General features: G+C 40.3%; 1 protein-coding gene across 1 annotated transcript; it reads left to right on the plus strand.

Annotated features, from left to right (window-relative positions):
- The first annotated feature begins 262 nt into the window (after nucleotides 1-262).
- On the plus strand, nucleotides 263-18253 carry rab20 (RAB20, member RAS oncogene family). The gene is made up of 2 exons (XM_079821020.1): nucleotides 263-737; nucleotides 16800-18253. Exons 1-2 carry the CDS (start codon nucleotides 548-550, stop codon nucleotides 17345-17347), a joined length of 738 nt encoding a protein of 245 aa, XP_079677146.1. The 5' UTR covers nucleotides 263-547; the 3' UTR covers nucleotides 17348-18253.
- Nucleotides 18254-24856: the final 6603 nt, after the last annotated feature.

Consider the following 24856-nt stretch of genomic DNA (forward strand, 5'->3'; position numbering starts at 1 on the left):
AATGTAATGTAATGTAATTTTTAATTATTCATTGTTTGTTTATTTATTGCTTTAAAAAAATAAATAAAGCCAATGTAGGCACATTCACATTTGATTACGTTTGTTAATTAGAACATTTACTGTATGTTCACGTGTCCCGGTTAATTATGTTACTACATATAATTAGCATTTGCATAAAAAATAAAATAAAACAAAAAACATTTAAAATAGAGAGCTAGTTTTTGGCTCGAGAAGCGCTCGGACTGATTCAGTCCGATTCTTGAAAGAATCTTGACTCAAAAGAATGATTCGTTGAACAAACGGACAGCACTACCGCTAACCCACACTAAACAAAGTTCTGTAGGCGTCGATATAACTTTATTACATATCCTTTTTTTTACTTTCGGACTTAACACGAATAGGAATCATTTCGCCACGCTTTGTACGGAGGACGTAATAAGATCATGCACCTTAAAACGCAGGGTGCGATATCTCGTGCTCTGGATTGTTTATGTGGAGATTTTACCTGTAAGAGTTGAGCGTGCATGAGTGGCATGTGTTTGGAGACATGCCTCAAGCCACAAGGACCAAGAAACCCGACGTGAAAGTCGTCATTCTGGGGGACATGAACGTAGGAAAGACTTCTCTCCTCCACAGATACACGGAGAGGAAATTTAAGGACACTATAAGCACAGTCGGAGGAGCGTTCTTCCTCAAACAGTGGGGACCCTACAACATATCCATATGGGATACTGCAGGTTGGCTACTAATACATTTATTTATTTAAGGCAACTTTATTTAGTAAAACAGAGCCCTAAATACATTAACACGTTATCACATTGTGTTTTGCAAAATCTTTATTTCATTTAAACGAGTACCAACAAAGTCAGCTGAACTTCTAACTGTATAACACTGGGCTATATGCTATGTCAGATGAGAGCAATTTCAATCATATCTTGTTTTGTCACTCTTTTTGTGTGTGAGTTTCTGCTTTATGTATTGTTAGTTCAATCCCCTTTTAGAGCTCAGAACTGCTTTCTCACAGTGATGGCAATGGCCTTGTTTTTTTATTACGTAAATGTCAGCACTTTTTTGTTCCTTATTCAGATATTTAGAACTGGCCCTGTCATGGGTTAAGTTCACAGAACTTGATTTTATATTTAGAATGTCATATAACCATGATTTTTACTCTTGCATATTTAATCTTATTTTTATGTAAACAAGTAAGCCAAAAGGTAAATGCCTTAACTTGACCCATTAAAGGCACTCATTTGACAAGTCTTTTGTATAGTGTATAATAATAACATTCTAAACAGACGACTCTATCTATCTATCTATCTATCTATCTATCTATCTATCTATCTATCTATCTATCTATCTATCTATCTATCTATCTATCTATCTATCTATCTATCTATCTAAATGTAGAAAGTATGTAATTTCCTGTGGAATTTTATCGGATGACAGCTGACCCCGTGTAGTGCTGTTTGCGGTCTCTTATCTGGCAAAAAGTCACATGCTTGTGTGCTAGTCAGATGAGTGTGTATTGAATCAGAGAGAGGAATTGTGTGTGTGTGTGTGTGTGTGTGTGTGGAAACGAAAGGTTTCACTGGTCACACAGTCGCAGGGGTGGGGGTCTAGGAGGGAGGGGCGAAAGACATGCACCAACATCAAGTTTTCTCATTTAACTCTGTTTTCTCAGTGTACTTTTCTTCATTTTTCTAAATGTGTGAGTGTGACTCTATTCATGTTTAATGGAAAAATAATCAACAACCTGAATTTCCAAGAAAAAGTAAAGCATGCAGATCATCGTGTTAGCAAAAGGACAGTTTGTCGTATTTGTTATTTCATTTTCATGTTCCGAGACTTTAACCATGTAAAGCCTACTGTATCGTATTTGATTCAGTAATTTGTTACGGTCTCAAAATTACCAGCATGATCAAAACAATGTTTCTGCCCTCTGACTCATCTGATTTATACAAAGTAAAAGTCCTTTTAGTATAATCCTAGTAATGTTGTCAGGTCATGGTACGCCGCACGTGTCTTTTACATAACTTTTATATTGTTATTAATATTTCAACATTTACTGGACTGAAGCAACTTAGGCTTACTTGATTATTCATAGATATAGTCCTGTATTTTAGAAAAATTGTGTTACAATGTATGTATGTATCCGATATGATACAACAGGTTTTTGAGGGACGTTTACTTTTACATCTTTCAATCATCATATTGTATTGCATTACATTGCATTATATGTTTTGCCCCCACAATCAAAACTACAGAGCATTTATCACAAAACTAAGCATTTAAATATAATCTTAATAAGATATTGCTGGGAGATATAGAGTGACAATAGACTGGGTAAACCCAGCCTGATCTGCCAGCGATTTGATTTCTCCCGGCAACTCAGTCTGGAAACCCCTACATTCACTTCTACTGCTTCTGTTACACTTTTGCGGGAACCAATCACAGACTGGTTTATCCACTGGCCCGCTATTGGAGGGATTATCACGATGACGGATAGAGAAGCGATGGGTCGTTGCCCGTTGATCACGCCTCTTGTGGTCTGATTGCTTGAAGGACTATCCAATTGCGTACAGAGTCATTTCATTTATGCGCATTTATGCTCGCGTGTGCAGTAGAAATACAAAGCAGACTCCCCAGAACAATGTTCAATCTTAAATTGAGCTTGGTCTGGTCTGGTGATAGCCAGACAAGAGTGACAACTGATAATTATATGAATTTTATGTAAGTAGTCTGTGTAATGGCAAAAATTAATTCATCGACATCACTAATAAGAGACAAACCATAATCCAATTGTCTTTATAAAGATTTATTTTCCTTGCAAGGAAGAGCCACGGTCAAACGCAGCCGCTCGAGGCTACCTTGAGTGTGAACTGGAGACACAAAGAAGCCACAAGCTTCTTATACCCCCAATGTCTAAATAACCCCCTCAGTAATTTCCCATACATCTGGCGAAACCCACTGAAGGTTTCGCCTTGAGCAATTAAAAGCAAGAAACACAATGGTCCTTCATCTGTAACAACAGACAGAGTATCACCTACTCTTAATCAGCATATCTATTCAAACGCATAGATGCTAGTCAGGAATTCCAATTCCAAGAGCCATAATAGATAAAAGGGACAATGTATGGCTTCCACAGGTGAGGCCTCTTTGATCTGACTCATTTAAAACACAATAGAGAAAACAGGTCTGGAAGATTAAATCTTCTGTGATTAAATTTTTCCCCAACATCTGCTATACTGTTATAAAAATCTCAGTGATTTACATTAAAGCTGTCAGAATTTGTTGGCCATGAGATCAGACTGAAGTGATCAGGAAACTTCAGTTGGTTGTTTGTAATGCTTGAATTCATCACAGGGATCTGCAGAGCGGCAGGTGCTACATGAACATTAAAGGGATAGTTCACCCAAAAATGAAAATGATCCCATAATTTACTCAGCCTCAAGCCATTCTAGGTGTTCTTCTTTCAGGCGAATACAATCAGAGTTATATTAAAAAAATTCTGGATAATTCAAGCATTATAATGGCAGTGAATGGCAGCCCAACATTTGAAGCCCAAAAAAGTGCATCCATCCATTATAAAAGTAATCCACTCGGCTCCGGGGGGTTAATAAAGGCCTTCTGAAGCGAATCGATGGGTTTGTGTAGGAAAAATATCCATATTTAAAACGAAGTAAAATATCTCTCCGCCAGAACGCCTTCTGTATTCAATTTACGAAGAAAGTGTAACGCCTCTCGCAGTTAAAAACGCTTATGCCACATCTGACATCATAAATTGCGCGAGTTATGCTTTTTCCGTATATTGAATACAGAAGGCGGTCTGGCGGAAGCTAGCTCGAATTTTGGGCTTCCATTCACTGCCATTATAAAGCTTGGATAAGCCAGGACTTTTTTAATATAACTTAGATTGTATTCGTCTGAAAGAAGAATGTCATATACACCTAGAATGGCTTGAGGCTGAGTAAATCATGGGCTAATTAAAATTTTACCCTTATTGCCATTAGTTTTTCTGTTGATGGTAGTAATAATATATATGTCTTACTTTCTCTGTATTACCTCACCATGACTTAAGCCGCGTTTCCACCGAAATTACCCGGAACAATTTGTACCAGGAACTTTTTTTACAGGAACGTTTTTCCCCCCAGACCTGCTACTGCTACTCCACTGCGGTCTTAAGTACCGGGAAGATTAGGCAAATTAGTCCGGTGATGTGGGACTGCGCGCGGCTGCTCCTCCCAGTCAGCGACAGACAGTAATCATTTTTGCGCGATACTGTCTGCAACAATCACAAGTATGGAGGAGATGCAAGCAGCGCTGCTTTTGCTAGTTATGTATTGTTTTAATAAAGAGGTAATTAACAAAATGGCGGAAAAGAGACGAGCACTGATACTAAAGCGTATTCTGAAAGCTAGATTTAAAATAAGACAACGTATGTTATTATCAGCTATTACAGACATTGACCGTGAGATTGCTGAGACAAACGCGCGGCATCAGACAGAAAGAGCAAGACTGATATTTACTGAACGCAGAACGAATGAACCTCGCAAAAGACTTTTAAAAATGGCGGTTGAAATAAAATGCTGCGTGAGTTCAACCAGTCAGCATGTTAAGCGCCCAAGTCCCACCCCCGAAAGTTCCCGAACTTTGAAAAAGTACTACCCCGGGAGCAGGGCCGTTTGGAGGGGGAAATATTTACCCGGAACTTCATTTAGACCCTGGTTCCTGCGGTCGAAACACACCGAGTACCACCCCAAAGTTCCTAGTTCCTGGGGAAAGTTCCTGCGGTGGAAACGCGGCTTTAGTGGATATTGTTGGTGCTTCTGAAGTTCAAACGATAGGGCATTATGTTAACAATGCCAAGTACAATGAATTAGGGTTGCATGATTAATCACAATTAAATCGCACAGGATTTGACAAAGGCTGCGATTATTTTATGCGCAGCTTCTCAGTGAAGCACGACTCTGATCAGTAGTAAATGCTGCTCCATCTGCAAGCCAGAGGGCGCTCTCAGGCAGCGTACTCCAAATATGCACGGCAGAAGTACAGTAGTGCATGTCATTCCAGGAAATCCCTATGAACATCTTACTATAAGTGAGCTGAATAAACAGAAGATTGAAATGCTTATTGATTAAACATGACTAAATGCTTTGGAAAGATGTTTGACGCATGTTGCTTTTTCAAGGCATGTTATAAGTGACTCAAACACTTCACAATACTTGGTTGAAGCACCTTTGGCACCAATTACAGCCTCAAGTATTTTTGAGTATGAGGCTACAAGCTTTTGGGCAGTTTCTCCCATTCTTCTTTGCAGGACCTCTCAAGCTCCATTAGGTTGGATGGGGAGCGTCGGTGCACAGCCATTTTCAGATCTCTCCAGAGATGTTCAATCAGGTTCAAGTCTGGGCTCTTGCTGGGCCACTCAAGGACATTCACAGAGTTGTCCCATAGCCACTCCTTTGTTATCTTGGCTGTGTGCTTAGGGTCGTTGTCCTGTTGGAAGATGAACCTTCACCCCAGTCTGAGGTCTGGAGCAGGTTTTCATCATGGATGTCTCTGTACATTGCAGCATTCATTTTTCCCTCGATCCTGACTAGTCTCCCAGTTTATGCCGCTGAAAAACATCCCCACAGCATGATGCTGCCACCACCACCGTGCTTCACTGTAGGGATGGTATTGACCAGGTGATGAGTAGGGATGCACCGAATATTCGGCCACCGAAAATTTTTGGCTGAAAATGGCGCAAAAGTGCATTTTCGGTTCTCGGCCGAAAGACTTTTATCACCGAAACAACACGGCCGAAATGTTGTGATGACGCAAACAGAAACCGCGACCTGCACGTGCTTGTCTGAAGCAACATGTCTGCGGTGTGGAGTCTGTGGACGTATCTTAGTATATCTGAGAAACACCCACGTCTGCTCCATGCACACGCACTGACAGCGAGAGCTCATGTTCTCGATGAGAAGAGGGACAGACTTCACTGTGAAACCGAACGGTTTCCGAATGCAATCTTTAACAGTGGGCATGTTTTAAGCGCGGAACACACTTCAATCCGAGTTCCCACACCAACATCGATCAACATGTATCACGAAATTCAAAACGATAAATGCTGTTTTGACGCTCTTTAATGTGGCATCAATGATCACATCACAGTTCAAGCTGCGGCGCGAGCGCGTGAACGCGATAGATCATCTCTTCCTTAAGAATAAACATGAATGAACATCTAAGGTGTGTTGAGGATACATTACAACTTACTGTCACGTATCATATGTGGTGTAATCGCTCAATCAGTGTTTCAATGGCGAAAAGACCTCAATATAACTGCTTGTAAACTAAACAGTGTCATGTAACTTTAGCATCACATTTACCTCAGGCGGTCATTCAGTGTCCACAGAATTTTATTCACTAGAGTAAATCAACTCTTTCACTAAATATATGAGCTATATTAGTCGTTATATTCATTATATTCTACTTAACCTGTTAATGATATCTTGATTATTTCATGTATGTTTAAATAAACCTGTCATAAAAATGACAGACACTGTGTATAAATGATTATATTTCAACAACGAATTGGATAAAAAACAATTTTCTAATTAGATTTAGAAGTTATTGCAAAAACTGCCTTATGTGAAGTTAACATGTTTGCGTACTGTTATTTAAGTGTTGATTATTATACCTAAAAATAAATAGCAACTGAATTTAGGCTAATAGTTTGGGCTCTGTTGTTAACCTTTAATATTAATGTGCAAGTAGGGCTCTCTATATAGTTTACAGCAATATATTTAATAAACTTTTAGTTATAATCTAATTCATTTAATGACAGATACTTTTTTTTCAGTAAACCAAAAAATAAAAATAAAAAGCCATTTTGTAAAACTGCTGTACCGAACCCGTACCGAACCGTCAGTTTTGTGTACCGTTACACCCCTATTCTACAGTTAACATATGGGCTATGGCAGTCTTTGTTTTGATACACTATTATGTTGAAGGCCTACAGAGAAAATAGTTGTATCTTTAAGCAGTTGCACTTGTTCTGAATGCACTTTCTTGTAGTAGTCCTACAGAGAAAAATTTAAAATGCACTAGACCTAAATGCACTTTGTTTTTATGAGAAAACATTTAATTTTAAAACCTTTCTGTAGGCCTGTACATTATTATTTAATGTACAAATGAGTGGGGTCAAGTTAAACATTTTAGTTACAATTTTATTTTATACTGTGCATTGTTGCAATGTGTACATCATTTGTAATTGATTTATTTATTAAAGTTAGTACACAGTCATAGCCATAAATGCAATGGTGCTAATAATTGGCATAATTTGTTTCGGTTTTCGGTTTTCGGCCTTCGTTTCCTCGTTTTCTGTTTCGGCCAAGAATTTTCATTTCGGTGCATCCCTAGTGATGAGCAGTGCCTGGTTTCCTCCAGACATGATGCTTGCCATTCAGGCCAAAGAATTAAATCTTTGTTTCATTAGACCAGAGAAGTTTGTCGTGTTCTGAGAGTCTTTCAGGTGCCTTTTGGCAAACTCCAGGTGGGCTGTCATGTGCCTTTTACTGAGGGGTGGCATCCGTCTGGCCAATCTACCATTCAGGCCTGATTGGTGGAGTGCTGCAGAGATGGCTGTTATTCTCCTCTCTCCACAGAGAAACGCTGGAGCTCTGTCAGAGTGACCATCTGGTTCTTGGTCACCTCCCTGACAAAGGCCCTTTTCCCCCGATTGCTCAGTTTGGCCGGGCGGCCAGCTCTAGGAAGAGTCCTGGAGTCCAAACTTCTTCCATTTACAGATGATGGAGACCACCAAGCTCATTGGGACTTTCAATGCTGCAGAAATGTTTCTGTACCCTTCCCCAGATCTGTGCCTCAATACAATCCTGTCTCGGAGGTCTACAGACAATTCCTTAGACTTCATGGCTTGGTTTGTGCTCTGACATGCACTTTTAACTGTGGGACCTTATATAGACAGGTGTGTGTCTTTCCAAATATGTCATGATAACAATGATGGACAAATAATGTCCATTCAACTGAATTTACCACAGGTGGACTCCAATCAAGTTGTAGAAACATCTCAAGGATGATCAGGGGAAACAGGATGCACCTGAGCTCAATTTTGAGTGTCAGGCCAAAGGCTGTGAATACTTAAATACATTTGATTTTTTTGATTTTTTTTTATACATTTACACAGATTTCAAACAAACTTCTTTCACATTGTCATTATGGGGTATTGTTTGTAGAATTTTGAGGAAAATAATGAATTTAATCAATTTTGGAATAAGGCTGTAACATAACAAAATGTGAAAAAAGTGAAGCGCTGTGAATACTTTCTGGATGCACTGTATGTTCTATATAGTATCAGGGCTCCAGACTAACTTTTGCCTTGGTTGCACTGGTGCACCTAACTTTTTTATTTAGGTGCACCCAAATATTTCCCCCGGCTCGCGTCGCCTTGAACACCACAATTTCAAGGTCACCTTTTTATCACACTCCATATACATTCATATATATTATTTAAATGAAAACATAATATATGCAGTTACACCGGAATTAAAATCAAGGGAAACAATGCTTTGAACACTACTATTTTAAAACTACAGTTTAAACAAAGTGTTCATTTAAAAGATAATGAAATAATAAACAATGAAATACAAATCATAATAAATAAAAATACGGACTTTTTAATTTAATTTTATATATATATATATATATATCACGCTTTGGTGATTTTCATAATTATGTGGTAACTTTACTGATAGGCTATTGTAGGCTACGGTAGCCTATAGTTGTTTATATTTCTTAATAAAATTGTGCCAGCTGGAACAAATGCTATAATGAAATGATGAATTATTACGAGTAGATCACCGCAGGATTAAACGTGGTTGAACATTTTTTCAAAGAGCCAGAAAGTAACTTTGCAGCAGGCACAGCAAATTTACAATGAATAACGTTAGCATTTCAGGTAGGACAGTAGATATATCAGCAAATATCATTCTCAAAGAGATTATTTTTGGAATATAATTATAACAATGCACTATCACAGTAGTGACGCCGACTGGGATAAGCATTTACTGTATCTGAAGGAAATGTTGCTGCGCGTTCTGCCAGTCTCTTCAAAGGAAGATTACAAATGGCGACGCCTAATGATTACACACAACTTGTTTTGGTGGTTTGCTTGACGATGTGAGTAAGTTACAGGACTTATTATTTCACTTAATGTAACGTTAGACTTTTTTTAATATGCCTAAAACATACAGAGCTATTCCTAGATGTTTTGATTCTCGCGCCACCTGAGCTGACACTGACAGACGGTTGTCATGACAATTAAGTAATTTAGGGCAGCACAAGTTCACGTTCATTCTCTCTCTCTCACACACGCACATGCGCTCAAACACACCTTCAGTGAAATTGACTCACAAACCGTTTCAGCGTAGTGTTTAGTTTGCTGATGCTGATTGCCGTAACTGATTCTCTGGTGCTGCTCAGGTCGCAATTTCAATCACACACACACAGAGGCAGAGCAGGAATATCTGGACCACAGCCAATCAGAGACAAAGACCTGCCCCACCACAACATGATCCAACCATGAGTGTGTGAGTTCAGTGACAGTCAAAGGAGAGGCAAACGCTTCTTTCGTGGAGAGGCAGCTGAGCGCATGCAATGTTAGGTGCACCGGTGCGACCCAGGAAAAAATTTAGTCCAAATTGGTCGCACTCTAGAGCCCTGAGTATGAATGTGTAAAGTATGAATGTAATCTGCTTGACTATGTCCACATGTTGTCATTATCATGTAACTACCAGCATCAGTTGAGTCGCTTCACTTCCATTCATAAATCCTCTCCCGTGGCCTCATGGGATAGTAAAGTGTCCATTGTATGCACACTTCATAATCTCGCTGAAAGTAGTAGGTCATCCAGGTACTTTTTGCCTACTCTTTTATGAGTACTGTAAATTCAGACATCTTTCGTCACATACTGTTTTTCACCTACTACATAGTAGAGAAGTAGGTGATTTTGGATGCATCATTTGAGTCTGCATCAGTATAGTCACTAAATTTGGTAAATCTTGTGAACCGATACCAATTTGATGACGTAAAACACGTGATGTCAAACTTTAGTTCCACAGTAATATTTTTTTAATAAAAATAAAAAACCATACAAAAAACAACCAACAGACATGGGGGATGCATGTAACAGAGCTTTTATACACGTTTTCAGAAGATTTTTTTTTAGTCTTGATCCATTAGCATTGCTGTCATGTCATCACCAGTGAAAAATTCAGCCTTCTATGTTCTAAATAAATATCACGTGAAGAAACGTTAGCTAAAGTATTTAATACAAAGAACTTGATTCTCTGCATTTGTCATCTGCTCTGGGTGTCTGAGTTGGGACTCAAGGAGTGAGTATACTTCGGCCGTCCACGCACCATTCAGGTGACGTAATTTTTGAGGCCGCACGGACGGTGTGTGTACCACAGCGTATGCGCAAGAAAGACCAAGAAGTCACAACAATTGTACTGTGCATGTGTCAACTCAGAAAGCTGCGCGCAATATGTGTCTGAATGCAGAAATTGCAAGGCCATACATACTCCGCAAGAACAGATAAAAAAGTTCTCGCTCCAAGGGCTGCAGGAACAAAATTACGTCATTTTGTTCTCGCTGCCCTGGTTTGGGAGTTCTCGCAGCTCGAGACACATCATCTGAGCAGAACTTTTTTCTAGTGGGTGTCCGAGAACTATTGTGTGATTGGTCAGAAATTTAAAGTGGGCGGGGTTAATGCGGAGAAGCGGAAATGTTCGGCACCTGCTTTTCTCGTGAAGTATGGAATGTCTTGCCCAGAACGAAATTTGTTCTTGTTGTTGCCACCTCGAGAAAGCTAACACATTTCTTGTACCAAGCTGAAGTATACCCAGGCCTTCCGCTCCTCCACACACACACACACACACACACACACACACACACACAGCAGACAGTGATCTGTGATTACCTGTGTCTGTCCTTCATCAGGTCAAGAAGTTTAGAAGTTTAATATGCATTAGAGGTCTTCTTTATTTTACACATTTTTGCTGCATGACACGCATAAGAATAAGGAACAAAGCTCTCTCACATCCTTCAGACACAGACAGTAGAAGCCAAGTTAGTTGAAGACCACTACAAATTTTTACAACAATAAGCCCTTGTATTTCTGCTGTTACAGCGCTCAGTATCATGACTGACAACCTTTGGCTTTCTTTTTTTAAAGAAGAAAGTGAAAAGAGAAAGAGAAAATGAAGGGTTTTTTCCCCAGTCTGTAACTTAAAGTAGATCAGAACTATTCAGGGTAATTGTGTTTAATTCTGTTGACCTTTGTACCATTGAATCCTCATCAGCAGGGCTGTAAAAAGTACAAAGAAAGTGACCTTTTCTCATTAAAGTGACTATAATGCACACACTCTGTATACAGCAGGTTTTTGTTTAATGTTTAATCATTTTTACTTTGCAAGTTTCAAAAATACACCAGATTTAGTTAAACTGAAACTAATGTCCTGGAAATTGTTACCTGGAATGATTGTAGTGTTACCATTGCATATCAAAATGATTTAATTCATGCATTTGCTTTAGATCATCAACGACTTTGTATTGTGAGTGATGAGACATTTCCATTTTGACCATAGTTGTGGCCAAATACCTTTTACACTGACAGATTTCATTGGCTTCCCCCCAATAAAAGCACAATGATTTCATTGGCTTATGTAAGGTTAAATATAAAAAAATATGTAAGAATATATGGACAAAAGTATGGGTAAACCTGACCATTACACCAACAGGGACTGTAATGACATCACATTCTAAATGCATAGACATCAATACGGAGTTGATCGCCCCTTTGCAGCTGCAACCGCTTCCAATCTTCAGTGAAGTGTTTCTGTGGGGAGTTTTGCCCATTAATCCAGTAGAGCATTTGTGAGGTCAAGTACTGATGTTGGACGAGAAGGCCTGGCTCATAGTCTCTGTTCCAGTTCAGTGTCCGATGGGGTTGAGGTCAGGGCTCTGTGACAAACAATCAAGTTCTTTCACAACAAACTCATCCAACCATGTCTTTGTGGACCTTGCTTTGTGCCCTGGGGCACAGTCATGATGGAATAGAAAAGGGCCTTCCCCAAACTGTTCCCACAAAGTTGATAGCATAGCATTGTCCAAAAAGTCATGGTATGCTAAAGCATTAAGATTTCCCTTCTCTTGGAAGTAAGGGGCCAAGCCCAACCCCTGAAAAACTGTCCCATAACATTATCCCTCCTCCAACAAACTTTACAGTTGGCACAATGCTGTCAGGCAGGAAACGTTCTCTTGGCATCTGACAACCCAAATTCGTCTGTCAGATTTCCAAATGGAGAAGCGTGATTCATCATTCCAGAGAACACGTTTCCATTGCTCCAGAGTCCAGTGTCGGCGTGCTTTACTCCGATGTACTTTCCTCGTTCAGACTGTCAGTCCAAATCCGATTTGTGTGCATATCGGATTGAAATCTAATCAGATTTAACAGGTCTACTCTGAACGGCCAAAAATCACATGAAATCTGATTTTTACAAATCCGTTTTGAGCTACATTCACATGTAGTTTGAAATCCTATTCAAATTTCTGGAAATCCGTTTCAGTCTGACCGCTCTGATCGGATCTCGCATGGTTTATTTGACTTTCTCACGCCACTTAAAATGTAAACGGCAGACGTTGTTATAGAAAACATGCTGAAAGTCGCTTCAGAAACCGTTGTGTTGTTGCAAAGTGCCGGTAGAGCTGAAAATGTCAATATAACGGAGACAATGTTTTGACAGTGCGGATTAAAGCCACACATACCAGCCTCATGCGGATCTGCCACTGCCTCAGAAGATGCAGTAGTCCAGCGCGGCGGCTACACAATGTCATGTTCTAAGACAACATCTGTATTGCAAACCCCTCTATGTTGCTGTTTTTGGCTTATGCCTACCAACACAACGTCACTGCCATAGAAACAAATGCAGATATTGCGGAAAATGCAAAAGCTGCATGGACACACAAATCGGATCTGAACAGTTGCGATACACTGTGTGGACAGTCAAACATTAGATCAGATTCCAATCGGATTTGGACTGACAGTCTGAATGAGGCTTTAGTGGTGTGAGGCTCGCATGCAGCTGCTCGGCCATAGAAACCCATTCCTTGAAGCTCCCACCACACAATTTGTGTGCTGATATCAATGCCAGTGGAAGTTTGGAACTCTTCAGCAATTGAATCAGCAGAGTGTGGCCGATTCAGCATGTGCTGACCCCGCTCTGTGACTCTACATGCATGGTCTTTTGTTTCATGGCTGAGTTGCTGCTGTTCCTAAATGCTTCCACTTTCCTATAATACCACTTTGACTGTTGTCTGGCTATCACCAGACCAAGCCCAATTTAAGATTGAACATTGGTCTGGGGAGTCTGCTTTGTATTTTCTACTGCACAAGAGGCGGGATAAACGAGCATAAATTAAATGAATCTGTACGCCATTGGATAGTCCTTAAACCAATCAGACCACAAGAGGCGTGATCAACGGGCAACGACCCATCGCTTCTCTATCTGTCATCGTGTTAAACCCACCAATAGTGCGCCAGGTGGATAAGCCAGTCTGTGATTGGTTCCCGCAAAAGTGTAATAGAAGTAGGATAAATAAATGTACAGGTTTCCAGACTGAACTGCAGGGCGAAATCAAATCGTCAGCAGATCAGGCTGGGTTTACCAGTCTACTTTGACTGTGAAATATGTATGAAATTTCATGAACTGACTTTGGGTGTTCACACTTGTAGTTCGATTCAACACCGAACCTAAAGGCATAGGAATATGTTTACATCCTGTTTGGTCTGCTTTTATTACGAATATTTTACGACGGAACTTACCGAACATCCAAATCAATGCTGTGCACTGGGCTAAATGTGCTCGATGCAGTGGTGGGCCTTCTCTGCTGGCAGAATCTCTGACTTAAATTTTAATATATTTTTTTCCATGAATGTGTGTTCAATTATTCCCAATAGTCTATTTTCTTAATTTCATAGTTTTTCTCTTGGTTGCGCTGCTTCCAGTAGTGTTTACTTATGTTAGAGCTTTTATCCAATCATATTTCAGGCATCATGTGTTGCCTTGAGGCCTTCAGAATCAATATTGCGGGCGCCTCTAGGTTAAAATGAATGGCAATGAAACTGTGCACTTTTAACCAATCAGATAATCAAGAAGAAATTAATGTATTAATTAACATACTTACAAAGCCCTTTTCAAAATTCCCGCATACAGCCTTCTCCAGCTTAACGCACCATCACGGAACGCTATTCGATCTGTCCCGGCTAAAAATGAAATAACTGCCATCACTGATTTTTAAGTCTCGCGGATCTCCTTGATTTATTTGAGAGCATGGGTCAGCTGCACACATTGGCATGTTTTGTGTACAAATAATCATAGCCTATTTTGGTGAGTAAGCTATAATGCATTTTATTTACATTTTTTATATCCTACAGTCAACCCTGGGCTGGCTAATCCATGCCCCGTTTTCTTCGTGATGAATGTGATAAAAAAAATTATTGTAAATTTATGAGCGAAATTGTTAGTAATATATTAATATATTATTTTCATACAGTTAAAATCGCAAGTTTTGAGGGTTTAAATCAATTTTAATGAAAAACTTAGTATATCTCTGAACCTCACCTGAAATAAATGTGTCAAACTGTTGGTAAGATTTTTCAAGAACCATTTATGCTGTTGCGTTTTCTTACCTGTAGAATTTGCACAGAAAACACGGAGCAGATCAATGCTTCTGTTAGATATGATGTATGTGGCTTTTTAAATTGTGTCAATTGGGTTTCCTGCTTTAATAATTCTTAAATTATTTAATAATTCATTCTCGCTCCATGAGAGACTCAACACCCTGTTATACTGCGTTTCTGTGTAATATTAATGGCTTCTATAGCCGTGGCGTCATGATGATTTTATTTATAAGGTGAATTAATTCAGGTAGGATACCACTGAAGGCATAGGTGTGAAATGCACGGCCCGCCACTGGCTCGTTGTATGTGCGTAGCCTACATATGATGGTATTTTGACTTATGAAGAGCTTATAAAATGTGTAAAGGAGTCAAAACAGTGACAGGAATCCCTCCGTCACACACAAACAAATCTGCTGCGAGGAGACACGGTTCTGATGCCTTTACCGAACTACAACATCACGACTATGACCAGAAAAAACAAGTATGCGTGAGCATTTTGTCCTTTTTAGGGTCGCATCTTGTGACGTCATATCCCATTTTGGTTAGTTTACATGTCTTTGGTCTGTGTTGGGTTCATATTTCCGCACTAGAGTTTGTTTGAAAGCGGACCCTTTTTTTTCAGCAGACTTGGTCCGCTTGTTTGATGCACACCAGGGTTCAGATGGCAGCGTTCACACTTATTCAAATGAACCGCACTAACAAAGCAATCGCACCAGGGTTTGTTTTAATCGAAAAGTGTGAACAAACCCTGATGCTGCGTTCACACCAAGCGCGAATAGAGCGTCTGGCGCGAGTGATTTCAATGTAAAGTCAATGGAAAGGCGCGTTGACGCGCGTCTGGAGGTCCCGCGGCGCGGAAGGCGTGTTTCACGCGGCGCGAAGGATGCGAATCCGCCTCATTAGCGCGTCCAGTTCGGGGGAATGACGCGAATTGGACGCGAATTGAGCGTCTAGCGTGATACACGCGTTACACGCGAGTGGTGCTTTTGTGCATTCACGCGTTTGAAGCGAATTCGCGTCTGACGCCCGAGTTGAAAAATTTGAACTTTGGCGTCAATTCGCGCCGCGTTAACCAATCAGGAGCCTGCTCGCTGCGGTCACGTGGTAAAGTGACGTGATTAGAAACCCTGCATAATTTAAAAATACTACTATTGTCACAAAATGTAGTTTTAAGACTTTTTCAGGTGAGAATGTAGTTGTTTAAAGCTCAAATCTGTGGTTTATTTATAAAGAGAGCGCCTATTTAAAAAAAATAATCTTGTGTTTTTGGAGTTGTGAGATCCAGGCGATCACCGGGCAATCAGCGCTCATAACCCCGGCGAGAGCAGCCTTTCCTCGGCTAGTCCTTCTGACGTTTGCCGCTGGCTCTGATGTCCTGTAGTGGTGCATCTTGTGTAGATCTAACGGACAATCTTTGGTGTCATGAATCTATAATTTGTTGTCTGCCAAATCGTTTTGACTGAGGGCAAAGAGAAGTTTCATAACTTTATTTTTTAAGGATATTTAAATATACATGCAGTGAAGATAATGTAGGAGTTGCCTGGACCACATTTGTGTGGCTATTAATGTTTAATATATATTTTTAATGAAAGTGAAAAGAGGCAGAGTGGTGTTTAATGACATATTTCTCCTGGAGCGCCTTGAACGTGCGTCTATTTCGCTTCAAACGCTCGATTTCTACGCGCGTCCAATTTGCCGCGGACGCGCAAATGGATTCAAAATGTTCCCACGTCAAATTAGACGCGGTAGATGCGATTTTGGCGCTCTATTCGCCTTTGGTGTGAACGCAGCATTATTGTGAAGACAGTACCACGCTTGAATCCACAGAGCTCTTCAGAACGGCCCATTTTTTACACAAATGTTTTCCTAGGTGCTTGATTTTACTAGACTAGAGAGCGCCAGTGCAAGAATTGAGACGATTGTCCCAATACTTTTGTCCATATATATGAAAGAAGTCTCTCATGCTCACAATTGCTGCAGTAAAAAAAAGCAGTATAAATAGAACTCAAGTGAAGTACAAATTCTCCAAATGAATCTCCATGTTTGTGCCGTGCAGGTCGAGAGCAGTTCCATGGTCTGGGCTCCATGTACTGCCGTGGCGCGGCTGCAGTCATCCTCACCTATGACGTTACCAACTGGCAGAGCCTGGCTGAGCTGGAGAACCGCTTCCTGTCCCTGACCGACACCGCCAACACTGACTGCATATTTGCCATAGTGGGTAACAAATCAGACCTTACTGACGCTCACGCTCAAGGGCCAGACACAGAAAGCGAGCACGAGGACGAACCCCAGCCCGTGGTCACGTGTCCGAGTCCTCCCGCCACTCCGCTCCAGCACAAACAGGTCAGCCGAGAGGACGCCTTCGCTCTGTACGGCCGTGTGCTGCGCTACAAAGGCCTGGAGGAGAAGGCCTGTCTGCCTGCCGAGAGGGTGTGCTTTGAGACGAGCGCTAAGACGGGTTTCAACGTGGACGTTTTGTTTGAAACCCTCTTTGATCTGGTTCTGCCCTCTATCCTGAAGAAAAGGAGCGAAGGAGAGAGTTCCACGGTGGACCTGGAGACGCCAATGGAAGTGAAAAGGATTAAAGCAGGATGTTGTGCCTAGAGCCAGACAAACATAGGCGATGTGAGGATTATGGGATTGTGTTGTCAATCAGTGCCAAAGAAGGATTGGATATAAATCATTCCGCCACTAAACATAATGAACAGAGTTCATTTGAACTTCTGCTATGTGCTGATTTTCTTTTCTTTCTTTTTTTTGGAGGGGAATTTAAAAGATAGAAGCACTTGGTGATCTTGCTTAATAGTTTTTGTTTTAATTTACTGACAGTTTTTATTTTTGTTCTTCTTTGCATTAATGGAATGGAATGGTCATGATCTCTGTGTTTTGTTTTGTTTTATTGTTGAAATTATATCTACAATTTATTTTGTGAAAAATAGATGAACATTTTCTGATACTGTCTCACTAATTCTAATGTAAGAAAAATAAAAAATCCTTAAATCTTGGAATGAATGGGTTAGTCTGTGTGGTTAGTGTGAGAGAGCTTCACAAAGTACACTATATCATTAACATGCAGGTAATATTTGCTGCTCAAGAAACATTAGAATCAATGTTGAACATTTGTGCTGCTTAATATTTTTTTAGGAACCATGATTTTTTAGAATTCTTTGATTAATAGAACGTTCAAAAAAAGCATAAATTTGAAATATAATTTTTTGTAACATATCTTTTCTGTCACTTTTGCTCAATTTAATGTGTGCTTGCTGAATAAAAGTATTAATTTCTTTAAAAAAAAATCTCACTGACCCCAAACTTTTAAATGGTTGTGTGTCAATAAAGTGGTATTCAATTACTTTTATTTTACAGGAATTGATGTGGGACCTTTTATAACTGCATACTTTCTACATATTGTTCAGATGATACACTATATTGCCAAAAGTTTTGGGACGTCTGCCTTTTACATGCACATTTACATGCACACTTTAACAGAATAAAGCCTACCTTACAATCAGCCCTGAAACAGTTGCCTTCAGAAATGAACAGCTTTTCATGAGGAGAATAAATCCAGGATTACTGCTCCATGCATGTCAAAACGATGTAGCTGAAGTAACGTTACAGCGCTTCACTAGATGTGTTTGTATGAGTTGATGTGTGGGCGTTGACGTATGGATCGTCGGTATTTGAATCTGAAAGGGCGTGTGCTCCGTGGGCGTGGTCGCATTAGCGTATAATGAAGTGGCTCGCGAAAGACTGACGCCAACCAGATTACATAAACACAGCATATTTGTTTTCGATTTGGTTTACATTGTTTAAAACCTGACATTTCAACGTTTCTTTAGACATATGTCTCATGTTTGTGAGACAAGTATTCACTAAGCTAGAGGTCCTTAATGACCCATTCTTAATCCGTAGGGTTTAATATGGAGTTGGCCCTTTCCACAAGGTTTAGGAGTGTGTTCATGGGAATTTTTGACCATTCTTCTAGAAGCACATTTGTGACGTCAGGCACTGATATTGGATGATAAGGCCTTGCTTGCAGTCTCTGCTCTAATTCATCCCAAAGGTGTTCTATCGGGTTGAGGTCAGGACTCAACACCAGTCAAGTTCCTCCACACCAAACTCGCTCATCCATGTGTTTATGGTCCTTGCTTTGTTGGGAGCATGAAATTGTCCAAGTACCGTTCTCTTGGCAACTGCCAAACCCAGACTCGTCTATCGGATTTCCAGATGGAGAAGCGTGATTCGTCACTCCAGAGAACACGTCTCCACTGCTCTAGAGTCCAGTGGCGGTGTGCTTTACACCACTGCCTCCGATGCTTTGCATTGCACTTGGTGATGTAAGGCTTGGATGCAGCTGCTCGGCCAAGGAAACCCATTCCATGAAGCTCTCTACACACTGTTCTTGAGCTAATCTGAAGGCCACACAAAGTTTGGAGGTCTGTAGCTATTGACTCTATAAGGCCCGCACAATCGTCCCAACGAAGGTTTCCGATAAGCGGGTGAAGGTTTCTGCGAATTGTGTCTTTTCAGCGGGGTAAAGTAATTTAATTCCAATTTACTTTTATCTGACTCCATTTTATCATGACCTCGAATTTAGGTTAGAATGCCGATTGGTTATTTGGTCATTTATATAATAGTTTAATTACACATTTGATTTAATCTGTTTAACCGTTTGTTGAAATTATGCCCGTTCCTCCATATCCCAATAACACTTTGAGTCTTTCACCGGCAGGGTTTACGATCTCTTTACCACAAACTCGTCAGGCTTGCTCATTAGACAGAGGCCGTGCTGTACAGTGAGGAAAATAAGTATTTGAACACCCTGCTATTTTGCAAGTTCTCCCACTTAGAAATCATGGAGGGGTCTGAAATTGTCATCGTAGGTGCATATCCACTGTGAGAGACATAATCTATAAAAAATCCAGAAAACACAATGTATGATTTTTTAACTATTTATTTGTATGATACAGCTGCAAATAAGTAATTGAACACCTGAGAAAATCAATGTTAATATTTGGTACAGTAGCTTTTGTTTGCAATTACAGAGGTCAAACGTTTCCTGTAGTTTTTCACCAGGTTTGCACACACTGCAGGAGGGATTTGGCCCACTCCTCCACACAGATCTTCTCTAGATCAGTCAGGTTTCTGGCACACACGGAAGTCGAGAACAAGTTGGTTAAAGGTGTTATTTTGATTTTTTTTTGCGCACAAAAACTATTGTCGTCGCATCGTAAAATTATTGTAGAGCCACTGTGGTGAGATAGACTTTGTAACGACGTTTTAAGTGCCTTTCATGGATCTTGGAAGTGTCAATTAACTGAATGCCAATGGAGGCCTATCTGAAGCCTTTCTCAGCCATCAGCTTTCAACTAAAATATCTTCATTTGTGTTCCGAATATGAACGGAGGTCTTATGGGTGTCGAACGACATGAGGGTGAGTAATTAATGACAGAATTTTCATTTTTGGGTGAACTAACCCTTTAAGACGGGCCTGGACATGTGCTGGTTTAAGCAGGGGAACCTTCTGTGCCATGCATGATTTCAAACCATGACGTCTTAGTGTATTACCAACAGTAACCTTGGAAGCGGTGGTCCCAGCTCTTTTCAGGTCATTGACCAGCTCCTCCCGCGTAGTTCTGGGCTGATTTCTCACCTTTCTTAGGATCATTGAGACCCCATGAGGTGAGATCTTGCATGGAGCCCCAGTCCGAGGGAGATGGACAGTCATGTTTAGCTTCTTCCATTTTCTAATGATTGCTCCAACAGTGGACCTTTTTTCACCAAGCTGCTTGGCAATTTCCCCGTAGCCCTTTCCAGCCTTGTGGAGGTGTACAATTTTGTCTCTAGTGTCTTTGGACAGCTCTTTGGTCTTGGCCATGTTAGTAGTTTGATTCTTACTGATTGTATGGGGTGGACAGGTGTCTTTATGCAGCTAATGACCTCAAACAGGTGCATCTAATTTAGGATAATAAATGGAGTGGAGGTGGACATTTTAAAGGCAGACTAACAGGTCTTTGAGGGTCAGAATTCTAGCTGATAGACAGGTGTTCAAATACTTATTTGCAACTGTATCATACAAATAAATAGTTAAAAAATCATACATTGTGATATCTGGATTTTTTTATTTTTTTTAGATTATGTCTCTCACAGTGGACATGCACCTACGATGACAATTTCAGACCCCTCCATGATTTCTAAGTGGGAGAACTTGCAAAATAGCAGGGTGTTCAAATACTTATTTTCCTCACTGTATGTTGCTCATTCTAGAATATTTTTTTCTTCAGTCCCCTTAGATCTGAACTCACTTAATTAATGCAAGACTATTTCTAATCAGAGGCCATGGCCATTACCATTACCATAGAACCCAGCGACCAACTTAACTTCCTCTAATGGCAACTTTACATAATCATGCCGTGGTTTCCCACATACACATTAGAATAATATTACAATAATCAGGAGTTGAGGCTCACCCTATTTCGATTGGTCTAACAACTTTTTGTTGCTCTAAACGGAAGACCCATATGGTCTACTAACCTCTTAAGCAGTGTTGGGGGTAACGCATTACAAGTAACATGAGTTACGTAATAATATTACTTTTTCCAAGTAACTAGTAAAGTAACGCATTACTTTTCAAATTTACAACAAAATATCAAAGTTACTTTTTCACATTAATTTGACTGATAGCTCTCCTGCCCCCATGTTGAGAAAAATAAGTGCAAAGGTGTTGTGTGTAAACAATAAACATGATGGTTATTGTCGTTCCAGACTAAATGTGAGCATTTATTTATCTCATTTGCACAATAAAGATTCTGTACTCCTCAAAATGAATAAAATCAGTCAAAATCAGAGTACTATGCAAACCTCCAATAATTAAATGTGAAATAAAACAACAATTTTTATGCATAATCTACCTTTATATTTAATTCACCAATGTCTTGCTGCTGACCTTTGATGATGAAAATTACTAGATTTTTTTGTTTTTATTGGTAAAACTTTTTTCTCCTGCATCCTATTCTACCATTATCCAGAATGGCAGCACAGCAGAGCTGCGCCCTCTACTGTTCATGCATGAATTTGCATTTTTACCTCAGCCTGGGGCTTTTTATTTAAATTTTGGTATGAAGAGGTAACAAAAGTTACGCAAAAGTAACGTAACTCATTACTTTTCTTAAAAAGTAACTAAGTAACTCAATTAGTTACTTTTTAATGGAGTAACGCTATATTGTAATGCATTACTTTTCAAAGTAACTTTCCCCAACACTGGTCTTAAGTATAAGTAACTAATGCCAATGTGTTAGTCGGAGCTCTAAAACATCAGTCTGGTGTGCCCTTCTGCTTTACCAAAACTGTGCTCTAGTCCGCTACTAACCTGAGCGTAGATTTGCATTCTTATGGACTTAACGTAATCTCCTAGAGAGAATAATTCAGAGTAAGTCAGAATAAATCAATGTAACAATTTATTATTAGTCAGGTAAATTTATCATACCAATTACATTATCAACTCAAAGATAATCAATACATAACATCAAATGCTCTGAAGTAAAGAATAAGAGATAGATACCTGACACTCAGCGTAAGTAAAGGATTGCGCCCTGACCTTCTGCAACATCCCTTAAAGGTCCCATGGCATGAAATTTTAATTTTATGAGGTTTTTCAACATTAATACGAGTTCCCCTAGCCTGAATATTGTCCCCAAGTGGATAGAAATGTTGCTCGGTGTAAACCCGAGTTCTGGCTGTCTTTCTCTGCCTTTGAGAAAATGACAGGCCAAACGAGCCAATCCTGAAGTCTCCTGTTTTGACGTCCAAGCAGGAACGGTTACCTCCCTTTCCTCCGCCGAGAGAATCTGGCACGCCCATGCAAACGCTCGAGAGATCATTGCGTGTGAACGAGTGAATGCTGGCAGTTTCTCAGTGTTTGGATGTACAAATGAAAACAGAAGTCTTTTTTCAGTTCCTTCTGATCTGTGATCAGTGATTTCTGATGTGTAGCTAATTATTTATTATTCGTACACACACTGCGGCTTCTCTCTCTCCCGACAGAATGGTGTTTTCGTGTTTTCTATCTTGTGAGTCAGTGTTTTTGTACGTCCTCGTCGCGTCTATCGGTTCTAAAATGTGCATACAGTCATGAGTTTCTGCTCAACATCAGCCTCACACACGCCGAAGCTCGGGCTGCACTGGCCGGTGGCCTTCAACATCCCCGACCCCCAGTACTGCATCTGGCCCACAGCGGAGGCACCAAACGCGGCGTGAGATTAAGCAGAAGGGGGGTAAGCGTGAGCATATCCGGGCTAGCCAGCTTTCCCCACAATAAACTGGATTAACGTTACATTCGATTACTGCTGTTGTGTCTTTGTTTGCGCTGTGTACTCAACGCGCGTCACTGACGCTTTTATTTTATTTTAAAAATAATGCTATTATCAACACTTACTTTTAACTCGTTCATCTCGACAGCTGTAATGGTACTTTGCATGTGTTACAAAGTTGGTAATAATGATGAAGACGGACTCGGTGTGACTGGGACTCGTGTTTATTCAGAACTCTCAGATACAAACACAATAAACTTGCGCTGACTGACAGCGCTCTCATAACTCAGTAGTTACTATAAATAACTTTGTTAGCAATCGCTGAGCTCAGTCTCTGGTACATTAGTGATGTCCGGTTCGCGAACAATCTTTCTTTTGAACCAGTTCTTTTTAGTGAACCGAATCAGTTCACCAAATCGGACTGAATCGTTCTAAACGGTTCGCGTCTCCAGTCAGCGCTGATCCATAGTTTACTAAAGTTACTAACTTTCTGACATGAGTGACAGCCCCTCCGACTAGAAATAGACTAATAACCTGAAGTATATGCTGTAACTACAACAGTTCAGACATGCTAAGAACTGATGTGAAGTGAACTCAGGTCCATCCGTCTCTCTGGCAGCAGCTCGTGCCTGCTCGTGCCTCGTTAAACCACGCCCCCTCCGCTCATTTAAAATGCAAAGATGTCAGCCAATCACAACAGTGGGCGTTTTTACTGAAGTCTCACAGCAGACACGCCTCTTGAAGCAGGGCATTCAGCCACAGGGCAAACAGCAGTATAGAAAAAATGCCTTTTATTTCTAAATTATGACATTTTATGATGTAAAAGTCATACTAACAATAGAAGTACACCTCAGGAAACATTATAAAATAATAGAAAAATGCCATGCCATGGGACCTTTAAATACTCAGACCAAGACAGAAACCTATTTCAAATGTAAACATGAGTTCACAATGGGATTTTGTAATTTACACCTTATTGAGGACATGAGGTAAAGACCAATTGGCAGAGAACACTCCCACCACAATAAGCAAAAACCTTTACCTTTTGCTTTTATTTTGTAGGAATGAGACCTTTGTACCAGTCGCACTGAGACTTTTCAAATGATCCCAAACATGTATAATACTGTATAGTACTTGTTCACAATAACCCATATAGATTTTGGGTGCATTTCAGCATGTGGAGAGATGAGGGTGAGGGGGATGAAATGTAAATTAAGGTGATTGACTTTGTGTTGCTGAGCCTCGGGTGGGGATGCCACTTTCACGAGTTCAAATGTTAATTCCCTGAAACATCCTTTGTTTTCTCGGGAGTAATCGTTCCTTGCCAATTGGTCTTTACCTCCTGAAGGCAGAAATCTTCACCCACTTATCGAAAACCATCTTTGGGACGATTGCAGAAAGTTGGCGACTTCTGCGCACTGTGCGCCTCAGCATGAGCTGACCCCGCTCTGTGATTTTAAGTTGCCTACCACTTTGTGGCTGAGATGCTGTTGTTCCCAGTTGCTTCCACTTTGTTATAATACCACTAACAGTTGACCGTGGAATATTTAGTACTGAGGACATTTCACAAATGGACTTATTGCACAGGTGGCAACCTATCACGGTACCACACTTGAATTCACTGAGCTCCTGAGAGCGACCCATTCTTTCACAAAGGTTTGTAGAAGCGTCTGCATGCCTAGGTGCTTGATTTATACACCTATGGCCATGGAAGTGATTGGAACACCTGAATTAATGATTTGGAGGGGTGTCCCGATACTTTTGGCAATATAGTGCCTCATTAAAATGAGAGATGACACAAATA

Source organism: Gobio gobio, assembly GCF_949357685.1.
Source record: "Gobio gobio genome assembly, chromosome: 7".
NCBI classification, from domain to species: Eukaryota; Metazoa; Chordata; class Actinopteri; order Cypriniformes; family Gobionidae; genus Gobio; species Gobio gobio.